Below are 27056 nucleotides of genomic sequence, written 5' to 3' on the forward strand. Positions count from 1 at the left end.
CCTGCCGTGTAGGCATGAGGGCTTGTAACTGTACAAAGAGCTGAGAGGAAAAAATATTTAAAAAAAATACATATGGGTGTTCTTGTGCACCAGTCGCTGAAGGTAAGCATGCAGGTGCAGTAGGGGGTTAAGAAGGCAAATGGTATGTTGGCCTTCGTAGCGAGAGGGTTCGAGTACAGGAACAAGGATGTCTTGCTACAGTTGTACAGGGCCTTGGTGAGACCACACCTTGAGTATTGTGTGCAGTTTTGGTCACCTTACCTGAGGAAGAACGTTCTTGCCATGGATGGAGTGCAGCGAAGATTCACCAGGCTGATACCTGGGATGGCAGGAATGACGTATGAGGAGAGATTGGGTCGATTGGGCTTATACTCACTGGAGTTTAGAAGATTGAGAGGGGATCTCATCGAAACCTATAAAATTCTGTCAGGCCTGAACAGACTAGATGCAGGAAGGATGTTTCTGATGGCCGGGGAGTCCAGAACCAGGGGTCACAGTCTAAGGATAAGGGGTAAGCCATTTAGGACTGAAATGAGGAGGAATTTCTTCACCCAGAGAGTGGTGAACCTGTGGAATTCTCTGCCACAGAGGGCGGTGGAGGCCAGTTCATTAAATATATTCAAGAAAGAGTTGGATATATTCCTTAAGGCTAAAGGGATCAAGGGATATGGGGAGAAAGCAGGGACAGGGTACTGAATTTGGATGATCAGCCATGATCTCATTGAATGGCGGAGCAGGCTCGAGGGGCCGAATGGCCTACTCCTGCTCCTATCTTCTATGTTTCTATGCACAAACCCTCCACTGGCAGCGCCGACCCTCATCTGTGTGAATTCCTGGAGACCCGCTATCTGGATGGACAAGTGAAGATGACCAAGAAGCTTGTAGAGACTGGGACCCCTGCCATGTAGGCATGAGGGCTTGTAACTGTACAAAGAGCTGAGAGGAAAAAATATTTTTTTTAAATACATATTAATTAGGAGCAGGAGTGGGCCACTCGGCCCCTCGAGCCTGCTCCGCCATTCAATCAGATCGTGGCTGGTAACTGTTCACCTGTCATTATTAAAATGTGGAATGCATGTGAAGTGCGTATTTTAAAGAGACGTCATTCGCTTTATTTGCATTTGAAATCTTCTCCACAGAGATGGGATATTTTGGGGTAATAAAGCCCACATCTTCGAAGTAGTTGATTTTTTAAAAATCTGAATTATTTATCAGGTTTTGGACTAATACAATATGGACATCCAAAGTGTGTTTCTGTGCTCTATAGTTAGTGATGTCTAATGAACAATTTTGGGTCAAATGAATAAAAGATTGCTGGGCTTCAGTTGGAAACTTTTTTTTAAAATTCTTGCTTTCCCTCTCTTTCTGTCTTGCTTCCTTTAGTAGGTTAACTCAGTTTGCACCGGTTTGTGAATGTGCAGTCTTAAGGTGTGCATTTGGTTTCAGTCAACTAATCTGAAATGGAGTACAGTGGTAACTAATACAAAAAAAAATTCCTCGACTGACAAAGCAGTTTGTCACTGTTTTATTCTTGTTAAAACTCTTAGTATTTCTGCTTTATAAGAAAATATATTGTAAAATGCATTTAAAGGATATGTAAAGCTATTTTATAACTTGCAAAAAAAAAGAGCAGAGGGAGCATCATCAGCCCATTCCCCAAAATGTTAAGTAGGTTCACGGACTCCCAGGTCGCCTGCCTTTTCTGCGGCCTAGAGGAGTCCGTGTTCCATGTGTATATTTAATGTGTGAGGCTTCAGCCCCTGTTCCATTACTTCAAGGGGCTGCTCCTCGATTTTTGGCTGCAATTCAGACCCACGCTCCTGATCTTCGGCCACCCGGTGCAGAGGGGAGCGCCTGCTGCCTGGACCTATTAATGGCCACTTTGGCCAGGCACAGGAGCAGCCCCATGAGGAGGTCCTCCAACTCGATTGCCTGCCTCTCTTCCCCAGCTATTTTCGCACCCGGGTGGCCCTGGAGATAATAATAATAATCAACTTTTATTGTCATTTAGTGCACAAGTGCAGTACAACGAAATGTAGGCTTGCGGCTCCCGAGAGTTTACATTTAGATTAAGACATTTAAACATTCAACATTCATTTGGCTTGTAATACATTAACATAAACATAACCATAATAAAGTGCATTGACAGATGTGCAGGCTTTAGAGTTTATTTGTAGAGTTCAGTAGGATGACAGCCCTGGGAAAGAAGCTGTTCCTAAATCTGGTCGTTCGGGTGCGAATGCATCTGTAGCGTCTCCCAGATGGCAGGAGGGCGAACAGACTGTGGCTGGGGTGGGTAGGGTCTTTGATGATGGACCGTGACCTCCGTAAACAGCGTTTCTGGTATATGTGCTCTATGGTCGGTAGCCGGGTGCCGGTAATGCGTTGGGCAGTTTTGACTACCCGCTGCAGGGCTTTCCGGTCATAGGAGCTACAGCTGCCGTACCATACTGTGATACAGTTTGTCAGGATGCTCTCTATTGTGCAGCGGTAAAAGTTAGAGAGGATCAGGGGTGACAGGTTACATCCCTTCAGCCTCCTTAGGAAATATAGGCACTGCTGGGCCTTCTTCACCAGAGAGGAGGTATTGAGGGACCAGGAGAGGTCTTCCGTGATGTGGACTCCGAGGAACTTAAAGCTGTCCACCCTTTCCACCACAGCCCCATGGATGTGGATGGGGGTTAGGGTTCGTCATCACCCCGGGTAATATAATTATAATTTAATTTGATAAGTTTTATTCAAAGTTCTGTTAATTTTCAGTTAATTTACAGTTAATTGGGTTGAATATTAAAAGAGGATCAGCCCATTCCCCATTTCCCAGACCATTATCCACGGCCCCTAAAACTAATTCCGGACGAGACAGCAATTTAGATGCACTTCCCTGTAGGGGGTTTCTCTTGCTTGCTCTGGTCTCCTGCCAGGCTTCTTGCAATAATTACCCGTGAGTGGTTCGACCCACTCACCCCTACGGTTCTCGACCTTGGACTTAGGTGCAGGGAGCTGTAGTGCAGAGAAAGACTCAATAGACCAGGTCGAATAGCACGAAATGGATGCCTTTATTGAGCAGTTTGCAGCATCATAATATACATGTCATAAGCACAGATTAAAGCAACTACAAGCATGCACACATCTATAAACTTAACTCTATGGAAATGGGGAACACACGGCACATCGTAAAAGGGGTAACACATTACAATTACCCTTAACCCCCTCCCCTAAACCTAACTAAGTTTCGATTTGAGGGACTCGGGATCATGCTCACCACTTTAAGAATTGCGAAAAGGGGTTTGCAGCCTTTCGACACAGCTTTCCGTCATCACGTGGGTTTGGAAGGTTCTGGCGCAGCTTGTTTTCCTCTTGGTTGTCCTGCGATGAGCGCGCGCCGATACAGCCTTGGTGAGCGCTCGCCACGGATGGATCCGTTACCGATGTGATGTTGAAGAACTGGAGTACCCGGGCCCTGAGTGTCTTCTTCTCCGGCCTGGGTCGTCGATGATCTCCCGACAAAAGTACCCAGGCCTCCCTCGTCGTCTTCCCGTCGTGGCCGGGCCTTGCCTGGCCGAGCCTCCCAAAGTCACGAAACACACGACTGAACACCGTTTACCGAACCACGAACCGAACACGTTCCGAACCGAAAAAGGCCCCGATGGACTTTACTCAATCCACAGTTATACTTTTTGGAACATTCTTATCTCCCGCCAAATCATAGTCCTGTCTTTGTAATAATTTTGGCGGGCAGAACTCTCTGCAGGGGTGTTTTGTCTTCATAACGGGAGTCGGTGATAACTGAACTGGCCTTCCTGGGCTGATAATGTCTTTGCTTTGTCACCGTAACTCGGTTTGTATATTGATCGGTCTGGAGATTGCCCTGGATGGCTGTTAAACGGCTTCTCTTTGTACAGTGTAATGGGTTAAAGCGTTCGTTCAATTGTCCGCCCATTTCTTGATGGGTCTCATCCTGCCACCCAAATCTGTCCTGTACTTATAATCTAATCAATATGTATGCTCAGTTCCCTGAGTTTCGGTTTCCCGAAACTGGTTTCCGCGGGCTTTTAATGCCCTCAATCCACCAGCCTGTCTGGCTTGCAGTAACAGAAATTCAAATGGTCCCAGAAGCTGGTCACGAGGTCCGGTGGCCATTTTGTGTGCCCTTTTATCAAAGGTTTCTCTGTACAAGCTTCTTTTGGTCAATAAAGCTGTTTTATTAACCCTACTTTCCTGCGTGATTATTTAATGAAAATTTCGCGAATCATACATCCCCCAACCTGTGCACTATATTCACACCTTGCAGTCTGATCCCAGGCACATTAGTTCTGTATCTGTCAGTCTCTCATACTGTGTGTGTAAATAGTTCTGTATCACTCAGTCTCCAGTGATTTATGTCAGTGTGGGGTTCATTCTCAATCTCCGTCTCTGTTACACTCTGTGAGGGGTAAATGTGTCTTTTTCCGAGTGGCAGGCAGTGACTAGTGGGGTACCACAGGGATCGGTGCTAGGACCCCAGTTATTCAAAATATATATTAATGATCTAGACGAGGGCACTAGATGTAATATCTCCAAGTTTGCAGATGACACAAAGCTGGGTGGACGTGTGTGCTGTGAGGAGGATGCCGAGAAACTCCAGTATGATTTGGACAGGTTGGGTGATTTGGCAGATGCATGGCAGATGCAATATAACGTGGATAAATGTGAGGTTATCCACTTTGGTGGCAAAAACAGGAAGGCAGATTATTATCTGAACAGCAATAGATTGGGAGAAGGGGAAGTGCAACAAGACCTGGGTGTCCTTGTGCACCAGTCGCTGAAGGTAAGCATGCAGGTGAAGCAGGCGGTTAAGAAGGCAAATGGTATGTTGGCCTTAATAGTGAGAGGATTCGAGTACAGGAGCAAGGATGTCTTGCTGCAGCTGTACAGGGCCTTGGTGAGACCACACCTTGAGTATTGTGTGCAGTTTTGGTCGCCTTATCTGAGGAAGGATGTTCTTGCCATGGAGGGAGTTCAGCGAAGATTCACCAGACTGATACCTGGGATGGCAGGAATGACGTATGAGGAGAGATTGGGTCGATTGGGCTTGTATTCACTAGAGTTTAGAAGAATGAGAGGGAATCTCATTGAAACTTATAAAATTCTAACAGGACTAGACAGACTAGATGCAGGAAGGATGTTCCCGATGGTCGGGGAGTCCAGAACCAGGGGTCACAGTCTAAGGATAAGGGGTAAGCCATTTAGGACAGAGATGAGGAGGAATTTCTTCACCCAGAGAGTGGTGAACCTGTGGAATTCTTTGCCACACAGGGTAGTTGAGGCCAATTCATTAAATATATTCAAGAAGGAGTTAGATATATTTCTTAAGGCTAAAGGGATCAAGGGATATGGGGAGAAGGCAGGGACAGGGTACTGAATTTGGATGATCAGCCATGATCTCATTGAATGGCGGAACAGACTCCACATTATACTGCATCTGCCATGCATCTGCCCAATCACCCAACCTGTCCAAATCATACTGGAGTTTCTCGGCATCCTCCTCACAGCACACACGTCCACCCAGTTTTGTGTCGTCTGCAAACTTGGAGATATTACATCTAGTTCCCTCGTCTAGATCATTAATATATATTGTGAATAGCTGGGGTCCTAGGACCGATCCCTGCGGTACCCCACTAGTCACTGCCTGTCACTCGGAAAAAGACCCGTTTATTCCAACTCTTTGCTTTCTGTCTGCCAACCAGTTCTCTATCCAAGTCAGTAACTTGCCCCCATGTGCCTTAACTTTACACGCTAATCTCTTATGCGGGACTTTATCGAAAGCCTTCTGAAAGTCCAAATACACATCCACTGGTTCTCCCTTATCTATTATACCAGTTACATCCTCAAAAAATTCCAGTAGGTTAGTCAAGCACGATTTACCTTTTGTAAATCCATGTTGACTTTGTCCGATCCCGTCACTGTTTTTCAAGTGCTCTGCTATTACATCTTTTATAATGGACTCTAGCATTTTCCCCACTACCGATGTCAGGCTTACCGGTCTATAATTCCCCATTTTCTCTCTAACATCTATTATGAATAGTGGGGTAACATTAGCTACCCTCCAATCCATGGGTACTGTTCCAGAATCTATAGAATTTTGGAAGATGACCAGCAATGCATCTACTATTTCTAGGGCCACATCCTTAAGTACCCTAGGATGTAGATTATCAGGCCCTGGGGATTTATCGGCCTTCAATCCCGTCAATTTCCTTAACACCATTTCCCTACAAATACTGATTTCATTCAGTTCCTCCCTCTCATTAGAACATAAGAACATAAGAAATAGGAGCAGGAGTAGGCCAATCGGCCCTCGAGCCTGCTCCGCCATTCAATAAGATCATGGCTGATCTGATCCTAACCGCCAATCTACTATCACAGAACCATCTCCTGAATCTAACAGAATTAGACACACGAAATAGGAGCAGGATCAGGCTACACGGCCCCTGGGCCCGCTCCGCTACCCACAGGGCCATGACCGATCCGAACCTAGACTCATGTCCAAATTCCTGCCCGCTCCCCGTAACCCTTAATTCCCTTTACTTCCAGGAAACTGTCTATTTCTGTTTTAAATTTATGTAATGATGTAGCTTCTACAGCTTTTTGGGGCAGCATATTCCATGGACCTACCACCCTCCGAGTGAAGTAGTTCCTCCTCATCTCAGTTTTGAAAGAGCAGCCCCTTATTCTAAGACTATGCCCCCTAGTTCTAGTTTCACCCATCATCGGGAACATCTTCCCCGCATCCATCCGATCCAACCCCTTCACAATCTTATATGTTTCAATAAGATCGCCTCTCATTCTTCTGAACTCCAATGAGTAGAGGCCCAATCTACTCAGCCTCTCCTCATATGTCCATCCCCTCATCCCCGGGATTAACCGAGTGAACCTTCTTTGTACTGACTCGAGAGCAAGTATGTCCTTTCTTAAGTATGGACACCAAAACTGTACGCAGTATTCCAGGTGCGGTCTCACCAATACCTTGTACAACTGAAGCAATGCCTCTCTATTTTTATATTCTATCCCCCTAGCAATGAAAGCCAACATTCCATTGGCCTTCTTAATCACTTGCTGCACCTGCATACTAACCTTTTGAGTTTTGTGCACCAGGACCCCCAGATCCCTTTGTACTTCAGTACTTTTCAGTTTTTTGCCATTAAGATAATAACTTGCTCTACGATTTTTCCTGCCAAAGTGCATAACCTCACACTTTCCAGTATTGTATTCCATCTGCCAAATCTCTGCCCACTTAATTAGCCTGTCTATGTCCCCTTGCAGGTTTTTTATGTCCTCCTCACTCACTACTTTCCCTCCCTTCTTAGTATCATCTGCAAACTTTGATATGTTACACTCGGTCCCCTCCTCCAAATCGTTAATATAGATTGTAAAGAGTTGGGGACCCAGCACTGACCCCTGCGGAACACCACTAGTTACTGATTGCCAGTCCGAGAATGAACCATTTATCCCAACTCTCTGCCTTCTGTTAGATAGCCAATCCTCTATCCATGCCAGAATATTACCCACAATCCCATGATTTTTTATCTTAAGCAATAATCTTTTGTGTGGCACCTTTTCAAATGCCTTTTGGAAGTCTAAATACACTACGTCCACTGGTTCCCCTTTAGCCACCCTATATGTTACTTCCTCAAAGAACTCCAGCAAATTTGTCAAACATGACTTCCCCTTCATAAAACCATGCTGACTTTGTCCTATTAAATTATGATTATCCAAATGTCCTGTTACTGTCTCCTTAATAATGGACTCCAATATTTTACCTACCACAGATGTTAGGCTAACCGATCTACAGTTTCCAGCCTTCTGTCTACTGCCCTTTTTAAATAAGGGTGTGACATTAGCAGTTTTCCAGTCTGCTGGGACCTTTGCTGAGTCCAGGCAGTTTTGGAAAATTATTACCAATGCATCCACAAGGGTAATAATCTCTGGATTATTACCTGAGCCACGAGCGAATTTGGCTAGGACAAATAAAATCAGAGAGTTAAATGCATGGCTCAAAGACTGGTGTGGGAGAAATGGGTTTTGCTTCCTGGGACACTGGCACCAGTACTGGGGCAGGAGGGAGCTGTTCCGTTGGGACGGGCTTCACTTGGCCAGTGCTGGGACTAGAGTCCTGGCGGATCATATAACTAGGGCTGTAGAGAGGGCTTTAAACTAACTAGTGGGGGGGAGGTTCCTAGAGAGCAAATAATAAAAATGACAACAGAGAAGGTCATAGACTTAGGTAGCAGTGGGGGAATTAAAAACCAGAGCGTGTCAGGAAGGGGCAGAAGGTATGGAGTAAAAGGTAAAGTAATAAAAAGGGCAAAAGCAGGAACGATGTGTCACAAAACATATTTGAAAGTTGTCTATCTGAATGCACGTAGCATTCGTAACAAAATAGACGAGTTAATGGCACAAATAACTACATGATCTTGTGGCCATTACAGAAACATGGCTGCAGGGTGACAATGCCTGGGAATTAAACATACCAGGTTATTTAACGATCAGGAAGGACAGACAGGAAGGAAGGGGAGGTGGGTGGCTATGTTAATAAAGGAAGGAATCACTGTAATACAGAGAAATGATATTGGGTCAAAAGATCAGGATAATGAAACAGTTTGGGTGGAGGTAAGGAATAATAAGGGGAAAAAAACACTAGTGGGCATAGTCTATAGGCCTCCGAACAGTTGCAACTCTGTTGGACAGAGTATCAATCAGGAAATAGTTGAGGCTTGTAATAAAGGAACATCTATAATTATGGGGGATTTTAACTATCATATTAATTGGACAAAGCAAATTGGGCAGGGCTGCCTTGAGGATGAGTTCATTGATTGTATTAGGGATGGGTTTCTTGAGCAGTATGTAACTGAACCGACCAGGGGGCAAGCAACCTTAGATCTGGTCCTGTATAATGAGACAGGATTAATTAAAAATGTCCTAGTAAAGGATCCCCTTGGAATGAGTGACCATAACATGGTTGAATTCCATATTCAATTAGAGGGTGAGAAGGTTGGATCTCAAACAAGCGTGCTAAGCTTGAATAAAGGAGACTATGAAGGTATGAGAGCGGAATTGAGTAAAGTGGATTGGGAAAATAGATTAAAGGGTAAGACGATACATGATCAGTGGTGTACATTTAAGGAGTTATTTTACAACTTCCAAAAAATATATATTCCACTGAGAAGAAAAGTGTGTAAAAGAAAAGACAGCCATCCATAGCTAAGTAAAGAAATTAAGGATAGTATTCGACTAAAAACAAGGGCATATAAGGTAGCCAAATCTAGTGGGAGGATAGAGGATTGGGAAAACTTTAAAAGACAGCAAAAAATAACAAAAAGATTGATAAAGAAAGGGAAGATAGATTATGAAAGTAAATTAGCAAAAAATATAAAAACAGATAGTAAGAGATTTTATAGTTATTTAAAAAGAAAAAGGGTGGCTAAAGTAAATGTTGGTCCCTTAGAGGATGAGACCGGGAAATTAATGGTGGGAAATATGCAGATGGCAAAAACACTGAATGAATATTTTATATCAGTCTTTACAGTAGAAGACACTAAGAATATCCCAACACTGGACAAACAGGGGGCTAAAGGGGGGATCCTGTGTTCCCTGACATCTCTGGGAGGTTATTTGTGTCCTCCTAGAAACATAGAAGATAGGAGCAGGAGTAGGCCATTCGGCCCCTCGATCCTGCTCCGCCATTCAATGAGATCATGGCTGATCATCCAAATTCAGTACCCTGTCCCTGCCTTCTCCCCATATCCCATGATCCCTCCTTTGTGAAGACAGAACCAAAGTATGTATTTAATTGGTCAGCCATTTCTTTGTTCCCCATTATACGATACTTTGAATTCATTTTAATCAGAGCGTAAGCACGATGCTGAGGCACTTTCCCTACAATTAACAATGGCCACTGTGAATAGTTATCTTGCTTAGACTGAGCCCTCACCCCATTTATTATTTTAAAGTCCTTTGTGGCTTAAAAAAATCCGCAAAAATAAATTGAAAATCAAGTTTATGGGAGAAGCAAATGGATATAAATTTGTTTTGTAAATGGTAGAGAAATGGCATTTGCTGGATGATATTAAACTGCGATAGGTTGACCTAAACTGCATCAACAGGAGCCTGGTTGCGGTGGTGCGAATCGAACCAGATTCAACTCGTGAGGAAGGGCAGCTGTGATCTCCACTGTACCACCATTGGTCTAAATGTAAAATGTAAGCCTCTGTATTTACTGACCACTCGCCATGGGCCATTGGAGGACTAAAAAAACACTTTGCAGTCATTTCAATCTGAAGGTAAACAAGGTGTTCAGGTTATTTCTCTCCAATTTAAAATAGTTACTGATGAAGGGTTATCTTGTTGCACCCCTGGCTAGCAGCCGGGAGATGGCACCGAACTCCAATAGTTTGGAGAGTGCGGATTGTGTGCACACATCCAGACCGCAGTGAGTCTGGTGCTGCCCGGGGAGCTGGCCAAGCACGCCGTGTCGGAAGGGACAATGCCGGTGGCCATTGCAAATACATTTCACAACGCACTGAAAAAGCATAAAAAAAGCAACGGCTGGTTTAAGAGGAAACCACAGCATTAATTTAGTTGAATTATTCATTCTGGCCATCGTCCTTTTTATAGAATCACAGAACGATTCAGCACATTAGCAGGCCGAGGGGAGGCTTGTTTGAGGTGTATATGAGTGGCCTAGATAGAGTGGATAGAGAGGACCTATTTCCCTCAGCAGAGAGGTCAATAACCAGGGGGCAGAGATTTAAAATAATTGACAGAAGGATTCGGGGAGATTTGTGAAGAACTTTTTACACGCAGTGAGGACCTGGAACTCACTGCCTGAAAGGGTGACAGAGGCAGAAACCCACATCCTATTCAAAAAAGTACTTGGTTATGCACTTGAAGTGCCGTAAACTGCAAGGCTATGGAACAAGTGTTTGAAAGTGGGACGAGGCGGGATAGAAATGTTTTGTCAGACACAGACACGATGGGCCGAATGGCCTCCATCTGTGCCATAAATTTCTATAATCTTAAAAATCCCAGAGTCAGACAGCTATAGTGTAAAACCCACAGTAACTGTCAGTCACAACCACAACGTGACAGACACAGAGTAGAGATTGTATGAGGAGAGATTGGGTCGATTGGGCTTATACTTGCTGGAGTTTAGAAGAATGAGAGGGGATCTCATTGAAACGTATAAAATTCTGTCAGGCCTGGACAGACTAGATGCAGGAAGGATGTTCCTGATGGCGGGGGAGTCCAGAACCAGGGGTCACAGTCTAAGGATAAGGGGTAAGCCATTTAGGACAGAGATGAGGAGGAATTTCTTCACCCAGAGAGTGGTGAACCTGTGGAGTTCTCTACCACAGAGGGCAGTGGAGGCCAATTCATTAAATATACTCAAGAAAGAGTTGGATCTATTTCTTGAGGCTAAAGGGATCAAGGGGTATGGGGAGAAGGCAGGGACAGGGTACTGAATATGGATGATCAGCCATGATCGCATTAAATGGCGGAGCAGGCTCGAGGGGCCGAATGGCCGACTCCTGCTCCTATCTTCTATGTTATTCATTCAGGCCATCGTCCTTTTATAGAATCACAGAACGATTCAGCACATTAGCAGGCTGAGGGGAGACTTGATTGATGTGTATATGAGGGGCCTGGATAGAGTGGATAGAAGCATAGAAACATAGAAGACAGGAGCAGGAGTAGGCCATTCGGCCCCTCGAGCCTGCTCCGCCATTCAATGAGATCATGGCTGATCATCCAAATTCAGTACCCTGTCCCTGCCTTCTCCCCATATCCCTTGATCCCTTTAGCCTTAAGAAATATATCCAACTCCTTCTTGAATATATTTAATGAATTGGCCTCAAGTGCCTTCTGTGGTAGAGAATTCCACAGGTTCACCACTCTCTGGGTGAAGAAGTTCCTCCTCATTTCTGTCCTAAATGGCTTACCCCTTATGCTTAGACGGTGACCCCTGGTTCCCCGCCATCGGGAACATCCTTCCTGCATCTAGTCTGTCTAGTCCTGTTAGAATTTTATAAGTTTCAATGAGATCCCCTCTCATTCTTCTAAACTCCAGCGAGTACAAGCCCAATCGTTCCAATCTCTCCTCATACGTCATTCCTGCCATCCCAGGTATCAGCCTGGTGAATCTTCGCTGAACTCCTTCCATGGCAAGAACATCCTTCCTCAGATAAGGCGACCAAAACTGCACACAATACTCAAGATGTGGTCTCACCAAGGCCCTGTACAACTGCAGCAAGACATCCTTGCTCCTGTACTCGAATCCTCTCGCTACGAAGGCCAACATACCATTTGCCTTCTTAACCATCTGTTGCACCTGCATGCTTACCTTCAGCGACTGGTGCACAAGGACACCCAGGTCTCGTTGCACTTCCCCTTCTCCCAATCTATTGCCATTCAGATAATAATCTGCCTTCCTGTTTTTGCCACCAAAGTGGATAACCTCACATTTATCCACATTATATTGCATCTGCCATGCTTTTGCCCAATCACCCAACCTGTCCAAATTGTCTTGGAGTTTCTCGGCATCCTCCTCACAGCCCACACTCCCACCCAGCTTTGTGTTGTCTGCAAAGTTGGAGATATTACATCTAGTTCCCTTGTCTAGATCATTAATATATATTGTGAATAGCTGGGGTCCAAGAACCGATCCCTGCAGTGCCCCACTAGTCACTGCCTGCCACTCGGAAAAAGAGATGTCCTTATGACATTGTGTAGCCAGGGTGAGCCTCCCAACACGTGTGGTGCTGTGTCCGGGTCTCTGGGTTATTTGAGGGCAATTCTATCACTTGCAATACAGCTTGGAGGCTGAAATTTGTCTCGCTAACACACAGCAATGACTGGCATCTGGAGATGACTCGAAAATGGCAGCAGAGTGGCACAGCGGAAGCGTGCTGGGCCCATAACCCAGAGGACGATGGTTTGAAACCATCCTCTGCTATTTACATTCTCATTTACACCAACGAGAAATGTCTGTTGCTACCCACTATCAAATCGCAATAATTTTTATATCGCACTTTATATTTTACTTACAGCAACTTTACACAACAGAGAAAATCTTTACACAACAGAAAACATCTTTACACAACTGGCAACATCTTTTCACAAGCGGAAGCTCCAACATACCAGTCCCTCCCTTCCTCTCAGTCTCCCTTTCCCTGTCTGTCTATCTCTCCTTCTGTCTCTCCCAGTCTCTGTCTTTCCCTCAGTCTCTGTCTCTCCCTCGTGTTACTCAGTCTCTTTGTCTGTCTCCCTCTGGTTTCCTCAGTGTCTTTCTCTGTCGCTCCCTTTGTGTGTCCTGAAAGTCCCTTGCTGGTTTTCTGTGTGTCGCTCTGTGTGTGTCCCATTGTGGGCGGTGTAATACTGAGTGTCCTTGTGACATTGTGTAGCCTGGGTGAGCCTCCCAGCACGTGTGTGTCCAGGACTCTGAGCTATGTGAGGGCAATGCTATGGCTTTCAATATAACCTGGATGCTGAAATTTGCCTTGCTAACACACAGCATGGGCAGGCAGCTGCAGCTAAACATCACCTGCAGCAGAGTGGCGCAGCGGAAGCGTGCTGGGCCAATAACCCAGAGGTCGATGGATCGAAACCATCCGCTGCTATTTACATTTTGATTTACACCAATGAGAAACCTCTGTTGCAGCGCACTTACTTTTATCACACTTTATATTTTACTTACATCAAGTTTACATAACAGAGAACATCTTTACACTACTGGAAACATATTTGCACACGAGAGAACACCTTTACACAACAGAAAATATATTTACACAACAGAACAGCTTTACACAACAGAGAAAATCTTTACACAACAGAGAACGTATTTACTCAACAGAGAAGATCTTTGCACAACTGGGAACGTCTTTACACAACAGAGAACATCATTAAACAACAGAGAATATCTTTACACAACAGGGCAGAACTTTACATAATAGGGAACACATTTACACAACAGAAAACATCTTCATACCAGTCCCTCCCTTCCTCTCAGTCTCTCTTTCCCTGTCTGTCTATCTCTCCCTCTGTCTCTCTCGCAGTCTCTGTCTTTCCCTCAGTCTCTGTCTCTCGCTCATGTTACGCAGTCTGTTTGTCTGTCTCTCTCTGGTATCCTCAGTGTCTTTCTCTATCCCTCCCTTTGTGTGTCCTGAAAGCCCCTTGCTGGTTTTCTGTGTGTCATTGTGTGTGTGTCCCATTGTGGGTGGTGTAATACTGAGTGTCCTTGTGTAGCCAGGGTGAGCTTCCCAACACGTGTGTTGCTGTGTCCGGGATTCTGGGCTATTTGAGGGCAATGCTATCGCTTTCAACACAGTCTGGAGGCTGAAATTTCACTGCACTGACAGGCAGCTGTATTATGGATGGACAATCATGGAGGATTAAAGTTTTTTTAACTACCATTTTTAATATTGCTTGTGACTCAGAACCCATTTATTAGTTGATGAATGTATACTGTCAATTGTAATTAAGATTTTTATTTGTTATAAAATCCTGTTGCAAGGTCTCCCATAAATCAGTTCTGACCTGCAAGGGGTTAAAAATATCTCGGTTGCGATGGCCGGGAATCGAACCCGGGTCAACTGCTTGGAAGGCAGCTATGCTCACCACTATACCACCATCGCTCACACAAGCCATAGCTTATATTTACAGACTAACCACTTCTTTCGGATCTTCAGCGGGACAAATACGATATTTTGAATTCATTTTAATCAGAGCGTAAGCACGATGCTGAGGCACTTTCCCTACAATTAACAATGGCCACTGTGAATAGTTATCTTGTTTGGACTGAGCCCTCACCCCATTTATTATTTTAAAGTCCTTTACGACTTAAAAAAATAATCCACAAAAATGAATTGAAAATCAATTTTATGGGAGAAACATAGAATATAGGAGCAGGAGTCGGCCATTCGGCCCCTCGAGCCTGCTCCGCCATTTAATGTGATCATGGCTGATCATCCAAATTCAGTACCCGGTCCCTGCCTTCTCCCCATATCCCTTTAGCCTTAAGAAATATATCTAACTCTGAGGAAAGACTGGATAGGCTGGGACTGTTTTCCTTGTAATAGAGGAGGCTGAGGGGAGACCTTATTGAGGTGTATAAAATTATGAGGGGCACAGATAAAGTGGATAGAAAGGGTCTATTTCCCTTAGCAGAGGAGTCAAAAGCCAGGGAGCACAGATATGAAGTTATTGGTGGAAGGTTTAAAGGGGATTTGGGGGGAAATGTCTTCACCCAGAGGGTTGTGGGGGTTTGGAACTCACTGCCTGATAGGGTGGTAGAGGCAGGAACACTAACCACATTTAAAAAGTACTTGGATGGGCACTTGGGATACTGTAACCTGCAGGGCTACGGACCAAGAGCTGGGAAGTGGGATTAGGCCATGTTATGTTCATTAATAACTAGTCGTTTTTATTAAGAACAGCTAGCTTTTGCTAGACACTTTATTGAGCACATGTGGACTAGGTACAGTATCTGTAGAGGCCTCCATATTGACAGCTGCCTTGTGGGTAGCCTAGTGCATCGTGGGTAGCCCACTCTTATATACATACAGCACCACCTAGTGTACCATTCCAGAATGACAGGTTACTGATCATTACAGGCCGGATCACTCTTTGTTGGCCGGCGCGGACACGATGGGCCGAAATGGCCTCCTTCTGTGCTGTAACTTTTTATGATTCTTTGAAATGTAAAATGTAAAATGTAAGCCTCTGTATTTACAGACCACTCGCCATGGGTCTTTGGAGCTTTAGTCAGGACGAGTAAAACACTTTGCAATCATTTCAATCTGAAGGTAAACAAGGTGTTCAGGTTATTTCTCTCCAAATTAAAATAGTTACTGATGAAGGGTTATCTTGTTGCACCACTGGCTAGCAGCCGGGAGATGGCACCAAACTCCAATAGTTTGGAGAGTGCGGATTGTGTGCACACATCCAGACCGCAGTGAGTCTGGTGCTGCCCGGGGAGCTGGCCAAGCACGCCGTGTCGGAAGGGACAATGCCGGTGGCCATTGCAAATACATTTCACAACGCACTGAAAAAGCATAAAAAAAGCAACGGCTGGTTTAAGAGGAAACCACAGCATTAATTTAGTTGAATTATTCATTCTGGCCATCGTCCTTTTTATAGAATCACAGAACGATTCAGCACATTAGCAGGCCGAGGGGAGGCTTGTTTGAGGTGTATATGAGGGGCCTGGATAGAGAGGCCCTATTTCCCTCAGCAGAGAGGTCAATAACCAGGGGGCATAGATTTAAAATAATTGCCAGAAGGATTCGAGGAGATTTGTGAAGAACTTTTTACACGCAGTGAGGACCTGGAACTCACTGCCTGAAAGGGTGACAGAGGCAGAAACCCACATCCTATTCAAAAAAGTACTTGGTTATGCACTTGAAGTGCCGTAAATTGCAAGGCTATGGAACAAGTGTTTGAAAGTGGGACGAGGCGGGATAGAAATGTTTTGTCAGACACAGGCACGATGGGCCGAATGGCCTCCGTCTGTGCCGTAAATTTCTATAATCTTAAAAATCCCAGAGTCAGACAGCTAGAGTGTAAAACCCACTCACATACTAGAGCCTAAGAGATACAAGGTAACTCAGTCACAAAACAGAAAGTGACAGTAAAATCAACACCCACATCAATCCCAGAGCAGAAGCTGAGAGGTACAGAAGGCTGCGGCCGGCAGACACGATGGGCCGAATAGCCTCCTTCTAAGCCATAAGTGTCTACGAATAAAGGCCATTCGGCCCACACTGATTTAAAACACCTCCACACCAAGATAAAAAATCTTGGGAGTAAAATATAGATCTCTGCACCGAACATAATGTAAATCAACTGTCTATCCTCGCTCCCAGGTCACTGCTCTCTCTGTGAAGTGGTGGGTGGCTCTTGAAAGAGCCTTTGTGTTGGGTTTAGTGGGAAGAGTCGAGTCGTTCAGCCGCTGAATCCAGAGAGAGTGCGGCCCTGCCGTTTCAGAGCGTACAGCACATCCATGGCAGTGACCGTCTTGCGCTTGGCGTGCTCAGTGTAACATAGAAACATAGAAGATAGGAGCAGGAGTAGGCCATTCGGCCCCTCAAGCCTGCTCCGCCATTCAATGTGATCATGGCTGATCATCCAAATTCAGTACCCTGTCCCTGCCTTCTCCCCATACCCCTTGATCCCTTTAGCCTCAAGAAATATATCCAACTCCTTCTTGAATATATTTAATGAACTGGCCTCCACCGCCCTCTGTGGCAGAGAATTCCATAGGTTCACCACTCTCTGGGTGAAGAAATTCCTCCTCATTTCAGTCCTAAATGGCCTACCGCTTATCCTTAGACTATGACCCCTGGTTCTGGACGCCCCGGCCATCATAAACATCCTTCCTGCATCTAGTCTGTCCAGACCGGACAGAATGTTATAGGTTTCGATGAGATCCCCTCTCAATCTTCTAAACTCCAGTGAGTGTAAGCCCAATCGACACAATCATACGTCATTCCTGCCATCCCAGGTATCAGCCTGGTGAATCTTCGCTGCACTCCCTCCATGGCAATAACGTCCTTCCTCAGGTAAGGTGACCAAAACTAGTCACTGCCTGCCACTCGGAAAATGACCCGTTTATTCCAACTCTTTGCTTTCTGTCCACCAACCAGTTCTCTATCCAAGTCAATATCTTGCCCCCAATCCCATGCGCCTTAATTTTGCACGCTAATCTCGTATGTGGAACCTTATCGAAAGCCTTCTGAAAGTCCAAATACACCACATCCACTGGTCCTCACTTATCTATTTTACCAGTTACATCCTCAAAAAATTCCAGTAGATTAGTCAAGCATGATTTACCTTTTGTAAATCCATGTTGACTTTGTCCGATCCTGTCACTGCTTTCCAAGTGCTCTGCTATTACATCTTTTATAATGGACTCTAGCATTTTCCCCACTACCGATGTCAGGCTTACCGGTCTATAATTCCCCGCTTTTTCCCTATCACCTTTTTTGAATAGTGGGGTAACATTAGCTACCCTCCAATCCATGGGTACCGTTCCAGAGTCTATCGAGTTCTATCGGTTCAGGTGACCGCATCCCTGATCACATTCTCCAGGAAAACCTTCAGCACCCCGCGGGTCTCCTCGTAGATCAGACCCGAGATCCGCTTGACACCGCCACAGCGAGCCAGGCGGTGGATGGCTGGTTTGGTGATGCCCTGGATGTTGTCATGGAGCACTTTACGGTGGTGCTTGGCTCCGCCTTTGCCCGGTCCTTTGCCTCCTTTACCTCACCCAGTTATGATGATTCTTCACTCAAACTGTCTCTGAATGAGAATCTCTCGCCTTACAGCCATATTTATACAGCCGGAGCAGACCTGGCTGAGAAAGGCAGGCTGCGTGAGGCGGACTGGAGGGAGTTTGAATGAGAGGCAGAGCAGAGAGGGCGGGAAGGGAGGAGACAGATTCAGAGTGACAGAGAGAAAGTGCTTTGAGCTTCCAGCAACCTCGCCAAGTTGAAGTTACAATCCTCTTTAAAATCTTCACAAAACTTAATACAAATTCAGATAAATCCTGATAGTCAAGGATTGATAGAAACATAGAAGATAGGAGCAGGAGTAGGCCATTCGAGCTTGCTCCGCCATTCAATGAGATCATGGCTGATCATCCAAATTCAGTACCCTGTCCCTGCCTTCTCCCCATATCCCTTGATCCCTTTAGCCTCAAGAAATATATCCAAATCTTTCTTGAATATATTTAATGAACTGGCCTCCACCGCCCTCTGTGGCAGAGAATTCCACAGGTTCCCCACTCTCTGGGTGAAGAAATTCCTCCTCATTTCTGTCCTAAATGGCTTACCCCTTATCCTTAGACTATGACCCCTGGTTCTGGACTCCCCGGCCATCAGAAACATCCTTCCTGCATCTAGTCTGTCCAGGCCTGACAGAATTTTATAGGTTTCGATGAGATCCCCTCTCAATCTTCTAAACTCCAGTGAGTATAAGCCCAATCGACCCAATCTCTCCTCATACGTCATTCCTGCCATCCCAGGTATCAGCCTGGTGAATCTTCGCTGCACTCCTTCCATGGCAAGAACGTCCTTCCTCAGGTAAGGCGACCAAAACTGCATACAATACTCAAGGTGCAGTCTCTCCAAGGCCCTGTACAACTGTAGCAAGACATCCTTGTTCCTGTACTCGAACCCTCTTGCTACGAAGGCCAACATACCATTTGCCTTCTTAACCGCCTGCTGCACCTGCATGCTTACCTTCAGCGACTGGTGCACAAGAACACCCAGGTCTCTTTGCACTCCCCCTTCTCCCAATCTATTGCCATTCAAATAATAATCTGCCTTCCTGTTTTTGCCACCAAAGTGGATAACCTCACATTTACCCACATTATAGTGCATTTGCCATGTTTCTGCCCAATCACCCAATCTGTCCAGATCGTACTGGAGTTTCATGACATCCTCCTCACAGCTTACCCTCCCACCCAGCTTTGTGTCGTCTGCAAATTTGGAGATATTACATCCAATTCCCTCGTCCAGATCATTAATATATTTTGTGAACAGCTGGGGTCCTAGGACCGATCCTTGCGGTACCCCACTAGTCACTGCCTGCCACTCGGAAAATGACCCGTTTATTCCAACTCTTTGCTTTCTGTCTGCCAACCAGTTCTCTATCCAAGTCAATACCTTGCCCCCAATCCCATGTGCCTTAATTTTGCACGCTAATCTCTTATGTGGAACCTTATCGAAAGCCTTCTGAAAGTCCAAATACAGCACATCCACTGGCTCTCCCTTATCTATTTTACCAGTTACATCCTCAAAAAATTCCAGTAGATTAGTCAAGCATGATTTACCTTTTGTAAATCCATGTTGACTTTGTCCGATCCTGTCACTGCTTATCAAGTGCTCTGCTATTACATCTTTTATAATAGATTCTAGCATTTTCCCCACTACCGATGTCAGGCTTACCGGTCTATAATTCCCCGCTTTTTCTCGACCACCTTTTTTGAATAGTGGGGTAACATTAGCTACCCTCCAATCCATGGGTACTGTTCCAGAGTCTATCGAGTTCTGGAAGATGACCAGTAATGCATCAACTATTTCTAGGGCCACTTCCTTAAGTACCCTGGGATGTAGATTATCAGGCCCTGGGGATTTATCGGCCTTTAGTCCCATCAATTTTCCTAACACCATTTCCCTACAAATACTGATTTCTTTCAGTTCCACCCTTTCATCAGACCCTATGTTCCCCGGCATCTCTGGGAGGTTATTTGTGTCCTCCTTTGTGAAGACAGAACCAAAGTATGAATTTAGTTGGTCTGCCATTTGTTTGTTTCCCATTATAAATTCCCCTGATTCTGACTGTAAGGGACCTACGCTTGACTTCACCAATCTTTTTCTCTTCACATATCTATAAAAGCTTTTACAGTCAGTTTTTATGTTCCCTGCTAGCTTACTCTCATATTCTATTTTCCCTTTCTTAATTAATCCCTTTGTCCTCCTTTGTTGAATCCTAAACTCCTCCCAATCCTCAGGTTTACTGCTTTTTCTGGCCAATTTATATGTCGTCTCCTTGGATCTTATGCTATCCCTAATTTCCCTTGTTAGCCACGGTTGAGTCACCTTTTTTGTTTTATTTTTATGCCAAACTGGGATGAACAAATTCTGTAGCTCATCCATTCGGTCTTTCAATGTTTGCCATTGCCTATCCACCGTCAACCCTTTGAGTGCCATTCCCCAATCAATCCTACCCAACTCGCTCCTCAGACCATCGTAGTTTCCTTTATTTAAATTGAGGACCCTAGTCTCTGAATCAACTAATTCATTCTCCATCTTAATGAAGAATTCGATCATATTATGATCGCTCAGACCCAAGGGGCCTCGTACAACAAGATTGCTAATTAATCCTTTGTCGTTACATAATACCCAGTCTAAGATGGCCTGATCTCTGGTTGGTTCCAAAGATGTGCGGGTTAGGTTGATTAACTATGATAATTTGACCCTTAGTGTTACGGGGATTAAATATGTGGGGTTACGGGGATAGGGTGGGATATGTGTCGGTGCAGGCTCGATGGGCCGAAATGGCCTCTATCTGCACTGTGGGGTTTCTGTGATTTCTGTGATATTGGTCCAGGAAACCATCCTGTAAACACTCCAGGAATTCCTCCTCCACAGTATTGTTACTAATTTGGTTGGCCCAATCTATATGTAGATTAAAGTCACCCATGATGACTGCTGTGCCCTTATTGCACGCTTGTTTAATTTCCCTTTTAATGCCATCCCCAACCTCCACCTTACTGTTGGGAGGTCTATATACCACTCCCACTAATATTTTTTTCCCCTTAGTATTTCTCAATTCTACCCATACAGATTCCACATCATCAGAGCTAATATCCTTCATTACAATTGTATTAATCCCTTCTTTAACCAGTAATGCTACCCCACCTCCCTTTCCTTTTTGCCTATCTTTCCTGAATATCGAATACCCCTGGATGTTGAGCTCCCAGTCTTGGCCATCCTTGAGCCACGTTTCCGTAATCCCAACCAAATCATATTCATTTACCTCTATTTGCGCAGCCAATTCGTCCACCTTATTACAAATGCTCCTCGCATTAAGACACAAAGCCTTCAGGCTTGTTTTTTTAACGCACTTGGACCTATTAGAATTATTATTTACTGTGGCCACTTTTGATTTAAACCGTTGATTTCTCTGACTGCCACTTTTGTTTTTCTCCTTCCTATCTTTTGCTTTTATCCCTGTTTCCCTTTCCTCTGTCTCCCTGCTCAGGTACCCAACCCCCTGCCATTTTAGTTTAAACCCCCCCGAACAGCGCTAGCAAACCTCCCCGCAAGGATATTTGTCCCGCTCTGGTTCAGGTGCAACCCGTCCGACTTGTACAAGTCCCACCTTTCCCAGAAGCAGGCCCAGTGATCCAGGAAACTAAAGCCCTCCCTCCTGCACCAACTCTTTAGCCACGCATTCATCTGCTCTATCCTCCTATTCCTATACTCACTAGCACGTGGCACTGGGAGTAATCCAGAGATTACAACCTTTGAGGTCCTGCTCTTTAATCTGCTACCTAGCTCCCTAAATTCTTGCTGCAGGACCTCATCCCTCTTCCTACCCATGTCATTGGTCCCAATGTGAACCACAACCTCTGACTGTTCACCCTCCCCCTTCAGAATGCCCTGAAGCCGTTCAGTGACATCCTTGACCCTGGCACCAGGGAGGCAACAAACCATCCTGGAGTCACGTCTACGGCCACAGAAATGCCTATCTGTACCCCTTACGATAGAATCCCCTACCACTATTGCTCTCCCACTCTTTTTCCTCCCTTCCTGAGCAGCAGAAGCACCCCTGGTGCCAGGAAGTTGGCTGCTGCTGCCTTCCTCTGGTAAGTCATCCTCCTCAACAGTATCCAAATCGGTATACCTGTTTGAGAGGGGAATGGCCACAGGGATCTCCTGCACTACCTGCCTGGCTCTACTGCTCTGCCTGATGGTCACCCATTTCCCTTCTGCCTGTGCAGCCCTTGCCTGCGGTGTGACCAACTCACTAAACGTGTTATCCACGACCCTCTCAGCATCGTGAATGCTCCAAAGCCGCAATGCGGTCTGCTAGTAGCCACAGCTGGATGCATTTCTGGCACACGTGGTCATCAGGGACACCGGCAGTGTCCCTGAATTCCCACATAGAGCAAGAGGAGCATAACACGGGGCTGGGCTCTCCTGGCATGACTTACCCTTTAATTAATTTAAATTATTTCACGATCACCAATTAAAGATAGCTCTAAGGCGCTTGTATGGTCTACCAACAGTCCCTGCTACACCAGAAAAGACCTTAGTAACTATAAACTACAGAGTTAAAGTTTAAAAAAGAGAAATACTCACCAACCAAAGTTGGTCACCTGCTCCCTGGTGACATCACACTGATTACTTTTTACCTCTCTCCCCGCTGCTGAGTTAGTCAGGCCTCGCCTCGCTCCTCCGTTATACCCGGCCTCGGGGCTCTCCTGGTCCGCTCTGGTCAGGCCTCGCCTCGCCCCTCCGTTATACCCGGCCTCAGGGCTCTCCTGGTCCGCTCTGGTCAGGCCTCGCCTCGCTCCTCCGTTATACCCGGCCTCGGGGCTCTCCTGGTCCGCTCTGGTCGGGCCTCGCCTCGCTCCTCCGTTATACCCGGCCTCGGGGCTCTCCTGGTCCGCTCTGGTCGGGCCTCGCCTCGCTCCTCCGTTATACCCGGCCTCGGGGCTCTCCTGGTCCGCTCTGGTCGGGCCTCGCCTCGCTCCTCCGTTATACCCGGCCTCGGGGCTCTCCTGGTCCGCTCTGGTCAGGCCTCGCCTCGCTCCTCCGTTATACCCGGCCTCGGGGCTCTCCTGGTCCGCTCTGGTCGGGCCTCGCCTCGCTCCTCCGTTATACCCGGCCTCGGGGCTCTCCTGGTCCGCTCTGGTCAGGCCTCGCCTCGCCCCTCCGTTATACCCGGCCTCGGGGCTCTCCTGGTCCGCTCTGGTCAGGCCTCGCCTCTCTCCTCCGTTATACCCGGCCTCGGGGCTCTCCTGGTCCGCTCTGGTCAGGCCTCGCCTCTCTCCTCCGTTATACCCGGCCTCGGGGCTCTCCTGGTCCGCTCTGGTCAGGCCTCGCCTCGCTCCTCCGTTATACCCGGCCTCGGGGCTCTCCTGGTCCGCTCTGGTCAGGCCTCGCCTCGCTCCTCCGTTATACCCGGCCTCGGGGCTCTCCTGGTCCGCTCTGGTCGGGCCTCGCCTCGCTCCTCCGTTATACCCGGCCTCGGGGCTCTCCTGGTCCGCTCTGGTCAGGCCTCGCCTCACTCCTCCGTTATACCCGGCCTCGGGGCTCTCCTGGTCCGCTCTGGTCGGGCCTCGCCTCGCTCCTCCGTTATACCCGGCCTCGGGGCTCTCCTGGTCCGCTCTGGTCGGGCCTCGCCTCACTCCTCCGTTATACCCGGCCTCGGGGCTCTCCTGGTCCGCTCTGGTCGGGCCTCGCCTCACTCCTCCGTTATACCCGGCCTCGGGGCTCTCCTGGTCCGCTCTGGTCAGGCCTCGCCTCGCTCCTGCTTTATACCCGGCCTCGGGGCTCTCCTGGTCCGCTCTGGTCAGGCCTCGCCTCTCTCCTCCGTTATACCCGGCCTCGGGGCTCTTCTGGTCCGCTCTGGTCAGGCCTCGCCTCGCTCCTCCGTTATACCCGGCCTCGGGGCTCTCCTGGTCCGCTCTGGTCGGGCCTCGCCTCGCTCCTCCGTTATACCCGGCCTCGGGGCTCTCCTGGTCCGCTCTGGTCGGGCCTCGCCTCGCTCCTCCTCTATACTGCCGCCTCGGTGCTCTCCTGATATTCAGGAATTTCTAAAAAAAAAGCTATAGCCAGACAATATAATTAAAATTCATTAAATGTGTCCCGATGCACTTCAAACCTATTATAGAATCACAGAATGCTGACAGCCCAGTAGGAAGCCATTCGGCCCGTCGAGCCTATGCCGGCTCTCTGCAAGATCACTTCAGCTAGTCCCACTCCCCCGCCCTTTCTCCGCAGCCCTGCAATTGTTTTCCTTCAGCTTCTTATCCAATTCCCTTTTGAAAGTTACGATTGAATCTGCCTCCACCTTGCTCGCAGGCAGTACATTCCAGATCCTAACCACTCGCTGCGAAAAACAGTTTTTCCTCCTGTCGCCTTTGGAGCTTCTGCCAATCGCCTTCAATCTGTGTCCTCTGGTTCTTGACCCTTCCGCCAATGGGAACGGTTTCTCTCTATTCTACTCTGTCTGGACCCCTCATGATTTTGGTCATTAAACACAATAATTACCATAGCATAATCAACCACAACCCCTACAGAACCATTCGAAGACCGACACTTTCAGTTCCCTGAATCCAGCTGACAGCAGGTGCTCAATAGTTCAATGAACTTACACTGGTGTTAAAGGCATCAGATTCCTTTCCCGGCTCTCAAATCTCCCCAGTCTAACCCGGAGTGCGGCGTGGCGGCAGAGCCTGTGGAAATCGGCCAATAAACAGGCAACTTTTAGCCCGGGAACATGCGACAAATGCCGATCTGAGCAGCACTAGACCGGGGACTGGTCCTACACTGGATGTAACTGGAGCTGGAGCTCAATGTGGGACTGGGTAGATTCAGGAACCGGGTGGCCGGTGAGAGGTCCAGCGTGGGTTCAATGACATTAACAGGGTTCAGTGTGGGACTGAATGTCTTAATCTAAATGTACTCGCAGGAGCCGCAAGCCTACATTTCGTTGTACTGCACTTGTGCACGAATAATGACAGTAAAGTTGATTATGATTATGAATAGATTCAGAGATGGGATTGTGTTTGACACATTTACACAGAATATCAAATTAGATAATTGTGATCAATGGATCATTTTCTTCTGACAGTGACCAGCCCTTTCTCAGATACAGTGGGTGGCTCTGAAAAGAGCCTTTGGGTTGTTACATTGAATCTTGTCCGCTTTACTTGGTCTTGGAGCTGGCAGTGCTGGTTTTCTTGGGCAGCAGCACCGCCTGGATATTAGGCAGCACCCCGCCCTGAGCGATGGTCACCTTTCCCAGCAGCTTGTTGAGCTCCTCGTCGTTGCGGATGGCCAGCTGCAGGTGTCTGGGGATGATGCGGCTTTTCTTGTTGTCGCGGGCCGCGTTGCCGGCCAGCTCCAGGATTTCAGCGGTCAGATACTCGAGCACAGCAGCCATGTAGACCGGGGCTCCGGCACCCACACGCTGAGCGTAGTTGCCCTTTCGCAGGAGCCTGTGAACCCGGCCCACAGGGAACTGCAGTCCGGCCCGGGAGGAGCGGGACTTGGCCTTGGCCCGAACTTTACCGCCGGTTTTCCCTCTTCCAGACATTTCCACTATCAACACGGTCAGAGAAACAGTGAGAAAGTCCTCCCACATCTGCCCTTCTTATACCTTCTGGAGGAATGCAGAGAGCGAGCTTGTGATTGGTCGCTCTCTCGTGAATTTCATTGGTGTTTTCTGGTGACCAATCACAGTCTGCTTTTCCCGCCAATGAAAAGAGGGCGGAAATAACTGAACTCAACAGTCAGACCGCCAACGATTTTTTAATTTCAAAAATCCCTCCAATATTTTCCTAAACGAGCGAATAAAGTTAATAAATTCTCTATTAGCCAAAGATTTCCAAACAATTTTTATTCCTTTTTTCTTATTCCATTTCTCCCTTGCAAATTCCAGGCTGTTACAATCAGGATTAATTTCGGGTTCAATATTAACACAATAAAATAAAGCCTTAACAGCTTTGTAGTTAACAGTATACATGCAGTGGTAATGTTTTACAGATAAATCAATGTTAATTTTGAGCTGTAATTTGCGGGACTCGATCCCCCTTGATTATGTAACAGGACACATTCCAGCCCAATCTTTGTAAAAGTGAGGTTTCACAGATTATCGATCGATCCTCTGCACAGGCGCCGCTGCGGCAGTGAAACCCGAACTGGGAGTCCTGAGAACAGAGAGGGACAGAGTGTTCAAACTGCCCCCGTTCTGGTCTCTGTAAGAACTCCCACTCTGGGTTGTTCGTCTGTAAGAAGTTTCGGGACAATAAACCTCCAACATTTATTTTAAAAAAACTTTAAGAGCTGGAGAGAGAGCGCGAGGTAACTGAAATCAGAGTTTCTTCCCGAAAACAAGCTCTTAATTCGTCAGCTGGCGCTGCAAATAAACGTGTCTGAGTGCAGAGGGAAAGAGCGATCAGGGACCGTGTTTGTAGTTCACTGGGCGGGAAATACAACAGCGACCCTAATGTCGCTCCGGTCAGTGAAACTGCTTATCTGAGAATTCAAAACTAAATCTACAGCTGGAACTTTAAACGTTCTCATACAGTTTATCAGGAAAAAGATACAGTAAATTAAGCCTAGAGAGATGCGATTGTGTCGCTCTTTCAGAGAGGTTGTGGGTGGCTCTTAAAAGAGCCGTTGTGTTTTGGGTTTGTTCGTTCAGGACAGCGTGGAGTTTTACTTGGAGCTGGTGTATTTGGTCACCGCCTTTGTCCCTTCCGACACGGCGTGCTTGGCCAGCTC

At 46.7% G+C, this 27056-nt stretch overlaps 2 protein-coding genes and 1 non-coding gene across 3 annotated transcripts; all 3 read right to left on the minus strand.

Annotated features, from left to right (window-relative positions):
• Positions 1-3037: 3037 nt before the first annotated feature.
• LOC147098223 (uncharacterized) lies at positions 3038-24473 on the minus strand. Its single transcript, XM_085969966.1, has 3 exons — positions 24456-24473; positions 22902-24361; positions 3038-4218 (listed from the first exon to the last, which is right to left on the minus strand). Exons 1-3 carry the CDS (start codon positions 24471-24473, stop codon positions 4188-4190), a joined length of 1509 nt encoding a protein of 502 aa, XP_085826092.1. The 3' UTR covers positions 3038-4187.
• trnag-ucc (transfer RNA glycine (anticodon UCC)) lies at positions 14595-14666 on the minus strand. Its single transcript has one exon. It is a non-coding gene; the product is annotated as a tRNA-Gly (tRNA).
• A 955-nt stretch (positions 24474-25428) lies between the features above and the next one.
• On the minus strand, positions 25429-25881 carry LOC147098225 (histone H2A.J-like). Its single transcript, XM_085970093.1, has one exon. It carries the CDS (start codon positions 25864-25866, stop codon positions 25477-25479), a length of 390 nt encoding a protein of 129 aa, XP_085826219.1. The 5' UTR covers positions 25867-25881; the 3' UTR covers positions 25429-25476.
• Between the last annotated feature and the right edge of the window lie 1175 nt (positions 25882-27056).

Source organism: Somniosus microcephalus, chromosome 29 (genome assembly GCF_052327205.1).
Source record: "Somniosus microcephalus isolate GS21.2 chromosome 29, FLI_Smic_1.0, whole genome shotgun sequence".
Classification (NCBI taxonomy): Eukaryota; Metazoa; Chordata; class Chondrichthyes; order Squaliformes; family Somniosidae; genus Somniosus; species Somniosus microcephalus.

Excerpts from the sequence above, each read along its gene's own strand:
- LOC147098223 (XM_085969966.1), bottom strand. Across the intron at positions 4,219-22,901 it reads CAGGTGACCAACTTTGGTTG|GAAAGTAGGGTTAATAAAAC; the intron begins GTGAGTATTTCT and ends ATAATCACGCAG.
- LOC147098225 (XM_085970093.1), bottom strand. The coding sequence starts at position 25,866 with ATGTCTGGAAGAGGGAAAACCGGCGGTAAAGTTCGGGCCAAGGCCAAG.